The 11,512-nt window shown below is 28.9% G+C and overlaps 1 protein-coding gene across 1 annotated transcript; it reads left to right on the plus strand.

Annotated features, from left to right (window-relative positions):
• Positions 1-943: 943 nt before the first annotated feature.
• Positions 944-2,759, plus strand: SLD5 (DNA replication protein-like protein). The gene is made up of 6 exons (XM_078970107.1): positions 944-1,254; positions 1,484-1,606; positions 1,712-1,794; positions 1,887-1,996; positions 2,162-2,237; positions 2,544-2,759. Exons 1-6 carry the CDS (start codon positions 1,072-1,074, stop codon positions 2,644-2,646), a joined length of 678 nt encoding a protein of 225 aa, XP_078826233.1. The 5' UTR covers positions 944-1,071; the 3' UTR covers positions 2,647-2,759.
• Positions 2,760-11,512: the final 8,753 nt, after the last annotated feature.

Below are 11,512 nucleotides of genomic sequence, written 5' to 3' on the forward strand. Positions count from 1 at the left end.
CGCAATGGAAACCAGAGAATGCTGTGTAATCCTATTCTTTTTTACTATAGTTGTTGGTATTTTTGTAACACCGAAAACTATAAACTCTAATGATGATTTAAAAGTTTTTTTTTAAAACTTATTTATATTGATAATAAATAATGTTTTACAAGTATATTAACACTAAAATCATAAACAAAATTTAAAGGTGAATACTTTTAATATATATGAGAAGTTATGAAACTTCCTATCATAATGAAAAATGTGATATTACCCGATAGTTATAGTCAAATTCCTTCAATTAAAAATTAAAATAATTAAAATTCAAGGTTTTTGGATTTTAAGACTTCATTTTTTTAATTAAGGATCATATAAATCGGGAAAGTCATGCAAACTAGGTCCTATAAGAAAATTTTATTTATCTAGGATAAATTTTAAGTTATAGAATTTTAATTAAATATGGCAAAAATAGAATTGTTCCTTATAAATAAAGGATAATTACGGAAAAAAACATTATATTTTTCCAAAAATTCGATTTAACCGTTAATTTTTAATAAGTTTTGAAAAAAACAAAAATTTTTGGTAAACCATTTCATTGCAACAACGGTTACTTTTTAGAGTTAGTTTTAATTACGAAAAAAATACTATATATATATATTTTTTTAAAATTCAGTTTAACCATCAATTTAATAATGTTTTTTTTTAATACAAAATGAAAATTTATGGTTTTTTTTTAAGTACAAAAGCAAGTCTTAATGGTTGTAATAGATATTTTATTTTTTAGTACGAATGAAAACTAAATGGTTAAATCGAAAAAAAAAACACAAAAATATAGTCGATTTTAGTTATTAACCCTCTTAATAATCTTATATTATCGTTTTAAATTGAAAAGCCACAAAAATTCATGCTTATGCGGCTCTATTTAATTTCCATGAAATGAAATTTGGTGGCTAAAAATGTAAAAGGGGAGAAACCAGGGAAATTTGGCGCCAAAACCCTAAATTTTCATCTAGCTCAATGATATCTGTTTCTGTTCATTACTTTCTTCAAATTCGAGACTTGCAGAAAAATTGTTACTCCGGTTGAGATCACATGGAGTCGGGTTCAGACAAGGGTACAGTCGGATCCTCGGCGATGGACGACTATGAGACCTTGATTTCCACCACAGATGCAGATCTCCTCAAACGTTCATGGCGCAACGAGAAGGCATCCCCAGAGATCCTTCAATTTGAATCTTCTTTAGTTCAGAGGTCCAGAGAACAGATTCAATTGATGGTACGTACATCCACTTTAACCCTAATTTTGGAAGATATTTTCCGTTGATATTCTAGTTTTCCTTTTCATGGTTATGAACTCTACCCATGGCCTAGAAACTAAGATTTGTTTGAAATTGAAACTATCGAACTCTGTATTATGATGATTTAACTCCAATTCCTGATTTCAATCATGGGTACTTTTCCTTTTATCGCAAATATTCTGGTAATCTCTTTCTTTCTTCAACCAGGAAGAAACTGTGGAAGAGTTCATGAACAATGGCGAAGACCCACTTACGGTTTCCCTTTATCAGATGGATATAGACAGGACTATGTTTTTGTTAAGATCATATCTCAGGATTCGTCTTCAAAAGGTATTTTACACTTACATATATCAAGACTCGCGATTATTTCATCATTGTTTCAGAATTTACCTAATACACCTGCAATCCTGCATTTGTTTTCAATTTGTATTGCAGATTGAGAAATTCATGTTTCACATCCAAAAAACTGCTCAACTTTGGACAAGGCTATCTAGGCAAGAACAAAAGTTTGCTAAACGGTAACATTCTAATTCTCTTAATCTCATCAGACTTTTTTAACTTGAAATCACACAATGAACATTTCTCAAATTTATATTCATTGTTTTTACAGATCCATTGAAGACATGAAACAACATTTAGACGAATCTGTATTGTCTAAATTGCCTGATCGATACAAGTCCCATTTGAAACAATCTGTTATAAGTGAAGAAGATGACATGGGTAATTTCTTTTTTTTTTTTTTTTACTTGAACTAAAATACTTATGTTTATATATACATATATAGACATATGTTATATTGAAAATTTAATGTTGTAATAGAAATAAATGGAATTAGGATATAATCATATAATCATATAATATTTTTTCTCAACGTATGAATTTCAGTCATGGAACCGAAGTTAGATGCGTTTGTGATTTGCAGAAGCAGGAAATTTTTAGGTGGTCTTCCGGTTGATGATAGGTAAGCAATCTTTTTACTTTATTTTATTTTTATTTTTTATTTTTATTGATGTTGTAAGAAAGGTTAAGTTCATGAAATGGCAATCAACTTATTCCAATTTTGTAACATCTAGGTGACTAAACTTTTTAATTTTGATACAAGTAAATTATTTTAATTTTGTATAGTAAAATAATTTTAAGTTAAAGTAAAATAAAAATTAGAAAGTTTAATGACGTGAAATAGTTCGTTGCCATTTCATTACATATAAGAAAGAGTAGTTAAGCTATTTTGTCATTTTGTGACATGAAATGGTGTTTGATGTGATAGCGGAGAAGAGAATCCGCTAGACATGTACGCAGGGGATATTTATGCACTTCGTTACAAGTCGATAAAACCACTAGTTGAAAGTGGGCAACTTGATCTCGTTTGAGTTTTGTTTTTGTATTTATTTAGCTTATGGATGTTGTGTTTAGTGTAATATTCACCTCTCAAAACATTGTATTAGGCATTTAAAATCACAATGCATCCTATGGTTGTTTTCAATCGTTAACTTGAAATGATGTTTCAGTTTGTGTAAAATCTAATTAAGCATTGTGTGATAAGATATGACATAAGGTTGTGTTTATACTATGTTTGACAAGGTTGTGTTTATACTATGTTTGACATGTATTGGATTTGAAGTAGTTGATGACACACAAATTGTAATTTTTTATTCTACACATACCTAAACTTGAATTTATTATCAAAGTAAATCAAACAACTTTCAATAAGAAGTTAACATAGTCAGCTCTAACTCAATTAGCAAGCATTAAACGACCATTTAGTTAGATCATTTAGTTAGACCAGGGGCCATCTTAGAGTAAATTACACGAATGGTCCCTATGATTTAGGGTAATTTGCGCGTTTGGTTATTAACTTATTTTTTTAACTTGGAAGGGCTTTACTGTTTGTTTTTGTTACACATTTGATCCCTGTTATACTTAAAAATACTATTTTATCATTGATTTTTTTAAATATCTAAATAAACACATCCCAACCCCAACCCTCTTCGACTTACTTTACCTATCCCACAAATTTTTTCTATTTAAATAACAGTCACTTTAAGTAAGACATGGACCAATCGCGTAACAAAAACAAATAGTATGAATCAAGCACGTAATAAAAACAAACAATAAGGATTTTCCGAATTAAAAAAATAAGTTAGAGACTAAATGTGCAAATTACCCCAAACCATAGGGACCATTCGTGTAATTTACTCACCATATCTTATTTTCTTTTCATTTTTTAAAAACCTAATAAATAGATATCTTTCGCTTCCCCTTTATTTATTCTTTTAAGTTAAATTAAATATTATAATTTAACAAATTAAAAAAATTATAGTTATGCTCAAATTTAATAAAAATGGAATTTACTTTTCTCAGTTTCTTTGGAAAGGTTAAACAAACATAAGAAAGTATTGAAATTAGATTCCAGTTTTTTCTAATTACAAAATATTCCAGCTGACTAACCCCCACCTTATGGTTTCCTACGCTCAGGGTCCAAAGTTTTGAATCATTAAACTCTTTCCAACTTGCAGTTTGGAAATGTTCCTAATTTCATCGATAATTTTACTATTTAATTAAAAAGTTGCTAATATTCTTGAAATATATGCACTTCACAAACATGTAATTTTTTTGAAAAGTGCCTTTATTTCACATTTTCTCAATATGTTTTGGGAAGTGCCTTTATTTCACGAATTATGACCAAGCATTCAAACAATCAAGAATTGATATGGAACTTCTTCACAACATTATTCTTTGATTTTATTATTATTATTTTATTTCTGATGCGCTACATGAACATTACAATGTATAGTCATGATTTTTTTCCCAATAATCTCAGAAAATAAATAGTAGTTTTCTATCAATATGTATGGTTTTGGATTATCAGTAATGATATTTCTTTAGAATTTAAATACTTGATCGACCATTTTACTTATATTATGCTAATTAGGGGTGAGTGCGGTGCGATTCGATACGGTTATTAATCAAAACCTCACCACTAACTGCAAATGCAGTTAATCCATTTTCAAAAACGCTTGGTGCGGTTATTTTTGCGGTGCAGTTAAACGGTTATTATTGTGGTGCGGTTTTTTTTTGTGTGTTGCGGTTATTAACTGCATGGATTTGATGCGGTTACTTTGTGTGGTTTTTAACCACAGTTTAGAGCTCAAACGGTTTTAAGAGTTTAAACATATTACTTGTAATAAAAAAAAACCATAAAGTATAAGACAATTAATTTAAATCACAAACAACTAATATCTTAAAAATAGTAATTAACAATAAATATTTTAAAACTGTTTAATTTCACCATTTTTTAAAGTTAAACATAACAAAAAATTAATATTTTTGTCTTCTACTATTTTACCCATCTTTCATCCATAAAATTTGTCTTATTTTTAATATTTAATATATTAGTAATTAATAAAAAAACTTGTGTATAATATATGCGGTGTAGTACGATTTTTTGTGGTTTTTGAAAACTAATAACCGCACTGCACCACAAATTTGCGGTTTTTGAAAAACAAAAAACATTACCATCAATTTTTATTGCGGTTACGGTTTATCGGTTGCGATTTATACGTTCGATGCACATTGCCAAAAAACAAATTCACAAACCAAAAGCATATCTCAAAATTTAATCAAATAAATGATTGTTCCCCTAAATATGGGAGTCTTTGGATGCACATGTGTTTGATGAAATGCAAGATATGGGATTTCATATCTAGTGTTCAATGAACCATAAGATACAATTTTCTTCAACATATGTTTTTCAAGGCCACGTGTGCTTAGGTGTTTTGTACACATAAACAATTACATTATGAAAAATACAATAATGATGGTTTAAATAAGTTGAAAAAAAACATTTCTGCATTTATGAGTTAAGACTTTAGCTCATTTAACCCGTAAAAAAACTATCAAAAACATGTTAAGAAGTATACAAATTATGTAATCCAATCGAACCAACATATAAATTGCACAAACCCATTTCACTATTTCAGCAATGTATCCTATCGTTCTACATATCTAGATAAATAATCATCTAAAACCAAACCTCAACGACTTGCAACGAGCTTCCTCCACCAAATTACGATTACCAGCTGTTGGCTTACAAATTGAACGCGACTGTAAACAAGGAAACGTAAGTGAAGTCGCCGCCGGCGATTGGATCAGAGAATCGACGATGAGATTAGTAATATCTTTAAGAGGTACTCTGTGGTTGCTTTTCTTCTTCTGCTTCTTCTTCTTCAATGTCATCTTCGCACTGAGCTTATTATCGGTGGTTTTGGAAGTGGATAAAAATGGAGGGATGTTCTCTTTGTTATCATGGAATTGGCATAAAGAGATGGCTCCCTCCATTTTCCAGATTGCCGATTGCCACAGAGAATGAGAGTCGAGAGTGGAAGACATATTAAATATTGGAGATTTGGATTTGGATTTGGATTTGGAGTTTGGAGGGATGAATTTTGATGTTGAAATTTTGGGGATTTTGACATTGGAGGAGGGAAAGATTAGTTTACATTTGAGTTCAGCGAAAACCCAAAAAACTTCTAAAGCGTTTGTGTAATTTTTGGGGGCAAAATCAAATTCGGCGCTTTTGATTCGATCCACGTGGTAATTGTTAACTCCTTATTAAAAAAAGAAAAGAAAAATAATGCTGAACTTATTTTAAAACATTTAACACTAAAAAAAAACTTATTTAAATAAAATTGTTAAAAAAATGTTAAAAATATATCTTTTTTAAAACACCCACTTTTTTTTTAACAAAATGCAACTTTTGTCTAAAAAAACTCCGATATTTCTAAGCCCATATCAATGTCTTTTAAACTCTAATCCAACCCAACCACTCACAAATTAAAAAATAAACCTTAAAAAAGTAAACGCTCATAAACCGCGATCACTCTATTGTCCTCACAACTATAGCAGCCTCTACGGCTCCACCATCCCCACCTTCGGTCGACCAAGAGCCACCATCTCTAACAACGCAAGTGACGGCAATTATTGGCGGAGAATGTCGAAACACCACCTCCGATCTGCATCGCCTCTCTCTACCTCCATCGTCGGCCGACCAAATGCCACCGTAATTGCAGTTAATGGCGGAGGTGGTGGACGCCAGTTAACGACGACAATTAGCCTCTCTTAATCTCTTTCTCTCTCTCTCAACCACACTTTGATGGTCGATGGTAGCTTGCGAAAAAGTTGGTTAGGCGGTGGTGGTATATGGTGGAAACTCGACAGGTGGTCGCACCACTGCCTATTGATTTGTTTCTCTCTCGCTCACTCTCTATCTGTTATGACGGGTGTAGCAGAAGCACCACCGATGGTCGAACCGGAGGTGGTGACAGCGGTTTATTGGAGGTGCTAGGTTGTCGGAGCTGGTGGATAACAAAAGTTGGTCAAAAACCAATTTACAAGAAATTGTATTTTACCTCATGTTAAGAGAATATATTTCCCAATAAATTTTGATCTTAATAATCTTTATAATTTTATATAAATTATGATGGATCTATATATTTATCAATCACATACTTAAATTATAAAAAAAAAGTTGGAAGTAAAAAAGAAAAATAAACCTGAACTTAAAAAGTGGTAATGTCCAAATAATTGAAAAAAATCTGAAAATAAAAGGGTACTCAACCTAAAATGTCGTACATTTTCTAGGTAACTGAAAAAAATGTGAAAAAGTTATTTTTGACCTAAAAACTCATAATTAGGGGGTCTTATGAAAAAAATGTGAAAAAATTGTTTTTTGTTGGTTAAAAAACCTATGAATGTTCCTAAAGTGTGTATGACAAGACAACTGTATATATAGCCCACGTTATAAAAAGACCCACAAAAATTATATAGACGTGTATGTATATATGAATTAAATAAAAATATTCAAAAACTAATTAATTCCAAAAGAAATTAAAAAAATTATTTTTTAATTTTTAATTTTATTATTTTATTAAATAACTAATAAAAAGAAAATTAAATTGGTAGATGATGGTCAACAAAAATAAATGTTTGTTTTAGATAATGCTCGTAAATATAGCTATTACATACAATATATTGTCTCTTTGATTGTTATATATATATATATATATATATATATATATATATATATATATATATATATATATATATATATATATATATATATATAGAAAAGGGAATATACATTACAGCACCAACTAAGCTTAGATACTAAATCTCTTGAAAATGCATTGTTTTACTATATAAAGATTACGGTTAATGGATTCACGATTAATACTTCAAGATGTAAATTCAAGATCGACATAATAGGGTTTAGGGTTTAGAGTTTAGGGTTTAGCGTTTAGGGTTTAGGGTTTAGGTTTATGTTTAGGGTTTAGGGTTTAGGGTTAAGGTTTAGGGTTTAGGATTTAGAGTTTAAGGGTTAGGGTTTAGTGTTTAGATTAGGGTTTAGCTTTTGTGTTTAGGGTTTAAATTTAGGTTTTAGGTTTAGGTTTAGGGTTTAGTAATGTTCACTTGGATGAAGTAATAAACGATAATTGAGGAAAGAAATCGGAGATGATAAAATGATAATGAAAGAAAGAAATGTTATGGAGAATGATATATTAACAAGTGAAACCAAACCGGGTATATTTAGCATGTTAAAACGACATATTTTAGAAGTTTAGTACCTAAGCTTAGGTGGGGCTGCAATGTATATTCCCTATCCCCATATATATATATATATATATATATATATATATATATATATATATATATATATATATATATATATATATATATATATATATATATATGTTAAGGTTCATTTGAGACCATTCTAATTTTGTAAGACCGTAAGACCAAATATAAAAATAATTTTAAAATGCAAAATAAATGGAAAAATCCAAAAATACTTTTTTTAAATATTATTTTCGAAACTTGAATTAACTAAAAAAATAAAAAAAAAAATCCCGTTTTTTTTTGAAAAATACGGGAAATATTCTAATAGAATATTACACTGACATATTCTAAAAAATAATTTTAAAATGCAAAATAAATGGAAAAATATAAAAATTCTTTTTTTAAATATTATTTTCGGAACTTGAATTAATTAAAAAAAAAAGAAAAAAAATAAATAAAATCCCATTTTTTTTTTATAAAATACGTGAAATATTCTAATAGAATATTACATTGTACATATTTTAAAAAATAATTTTAAAATGCAAAATAAATGGAAAAGTCTAAAAAAAAAATTTTAAATAGTATTTTCGGAACTTGAATTAACTAAAAAAAATCCCGTTTTTTTTTTTTTTTTTTTTGTTTTTTTTTTGTTTTTTTGTTTTTTTTTTTTTTTGAAAAAATACACGAAATATTCTAATAAAATATTACACTGTACATATTCTAAAAAATAATTTTAAAATGCAAAATAAATGGAAAAATCAAAAAATTCTTTTTTTAAATATTATTTTCTGAACTTGAATTAATAAAAAAAAATAAAAAAAATAAAAAAATGCGTCTCACGGTCTCACAAAATATAGGTGGTCTCAATTATATATATATATATATATATATATATATATATATATATATATATATATATATATATATATATATATATATATATATATATATATATAAACACTTTTATTATGAAGCCTTCAAAATCACATTTAGACGTTTCCAACAACACCACGTCACCTAGCTTCTAAACGGTACCATGTACCACGGCGTCGTTCAACAACTCTTCCACGGATCCACCGATTCTCTCCTCTCGTAACCGTGACTTTGGCTTCTTCCCAACAGGAAGTCCTACCAACAAAATGAACCTCGTTCGCATCGAAATAATTCCCTTTTTTACGAGTGGACCACATCAATCTCACAGTTCTCCCACTCCCTCTCGGTTGATTATCGTCCGGTGTTGCCAAGAACATCGTGAAGATCTTAAAAAGGAATTATATCTTATCATTGTTTCCATTCATATCGATCCTTAAAGAGAAGCTTTTATATAATCTAGGACAAAGAGTGTTATTATCTGCAAAAATCAATAATTCGTCCTTCAAATCATTGGATATTGTTTCAAATTAAGGACTTCTACACGCATCGACGACTCTTTAGAAAAAACCATCTACGAATAATCGATAAGAGTTTTTTCTTTTTTTAATTTAACTGTGATTTTCGTTTCTATTTTTTGAAGTTCGAAATTTTGTAATCCGTCTCATTCCTACCCTCGCTCGAATAAAGACGCCCTAACCGTGAATCTTATTTTCGTTTCTCTTAATTTTGCATATTTTGCATATTCGTTTCTACATTACATCAATTTTGTTGCATTGGAAAATTTTTAATGCTCTTAGTGCTTCATATTTAATGATCTTTGTTGTGCCAATCCTCTCGGCTTTATTTGGAGATAATCTCCTGTCTGCTAAGATGCATGGGGTAAATTGCATTCGAATTAGTTGCATTTTATAACGCAATGTGAACATGAAGCACTAGCTCATGTAAAGAATAATCTCATCCGGATGGTCATGCTTGATTCATAAATATGTACATTAATCAACTATTTTTATTATATTATACTATTCTTCTAGATACACTCGATAATTATACATCATTCATTGCTTTTTTAACCCTTAACCTCTTAGACCTTATGGCCCCATGGAATTGGTGGGACAAATTTTCGTATAACACCAAAGAGTCGAATGTGAAACTTTCATTCGTTACTTAACTATTAATTTTTTGTGACACCTTCTTAAAGAAAGCAAACGAGGAAAAATCGAAGAGCGCATATGCCTCAGAACATTGAGCATGTGGTCTCACTTTTTAGCTAAGAAGTGGAAGATGGGAACTGCACATATATATATATATATATATATATATATATATATATATATATATATATATATATATATATATATATAAGTGAATATACCTAATAACCTTATATAAGCTTAGGTACCTAACTCCATAATACTACATCGGTTTGTATCATATTTACATTGTGATTGCCTAAGGTTCTTAAACTTCAACCCCATAACTTGATTACTTCCAAAATCTTTGGACTTTCACCAATATCTTTCTTTTACATCACGTCTTTCTATCGAATACCACCTGATGGACTTAATATCCTACCGCTACAAATGAAAGGATGTAGGAGAAATATAATGATGAATTTCCAAATTTTTTTAAAGTAAATCAAGTTTAGGTATGAAGTTTAAGAACTTTTGATGATTACAATGAAAATTTAATGCAAAATAACGTAGTTTGATAAGGTTAAGTACCTAAGCTTGTATAAGGTTGTTAGGTATATTCACTTTACCCTATATATATATATATATATATATATATATATATATATATATATATATATATATATATATATATATATATATATATAAGATTAAGAAGCTTAGGAGTGATAACTCACTTTATTTCATTTTCCTTGTTTGGATGTGGATTTAGGGTATGAGTTATTTGTCTGACTGTCGTTTCATTTTTAGTTATATATCTTATATATAAACTAGTCGTGTACCCGAGCACAGCGGCGGCGACGAATAGCTTCATTCGACACTTATTTTATTTCGGTGATTAGTTCTATTCGAAAACATGTTTTAATTCAAGGAACACAAAATCATTTCTTTTTGCCAATTAGTGTCTTTCAAAAATATTTTGGATTTCAAAAACATGCATTACATTTGCAAATAGTAATGAAATATATCACTAAGCTATATACACATTTGATCAAAAGGATGTTGTTTTGTTAAAAAAAAACATGTTCTATGTGTTTTCCTCAAATAGTTTTGTTTATGATTTAAAGTTTTCGATTTCAAAGACTTTGATACGTTAGAATTAAAAGACTAAATGACTTGTTGGATTCCAATTAAAATGTTACAAACAATTAGCGGCGGGTAACGACAATAAATAACTATTTTTGAATGAATAGTTTTACTATGGTAGTTTTTTTTTTTTTTTTGTTTTTGTTGGAAGCTGATATCTACAATAAATTTAAGGAAAGTAATTCGTACACAATAATTTTTTACCATACACAACAATTTATGCATTATAGAGTTGTAAAATACAACATTTTAAAACATCAATTATTGTTTACAAATCATCTCACTTTAGGGGAAGTGGTCATCAAAAAGGGATTTATCTTAACTGTTTTTAAAATAATGATTATTAGTTTGTAACAACCATAAGACACAACCGTGGACTAAGAATACTTGCTACCTAACCAATTAAAATACGATGGTAAAGCTAATTTGCCAATTAAAATACATGGGTAAAAGATAATTCTAAAAAATAAGA

Source organism: Lactuca saligna, chromosome 8 (assembly GCF_052625555.1).
Source record: "Lactuca saligna cultivar CGN05327 chromosome 8, ASM5262555v1, whole genome shotgun sequence".
Classification (NCBI taxonomy): Eukaryota; Viridiplantae; Streptophyta; class Magnoliopsida; order Asterales; family Asteraceae; genus Lactuca; species Lactuca saligna.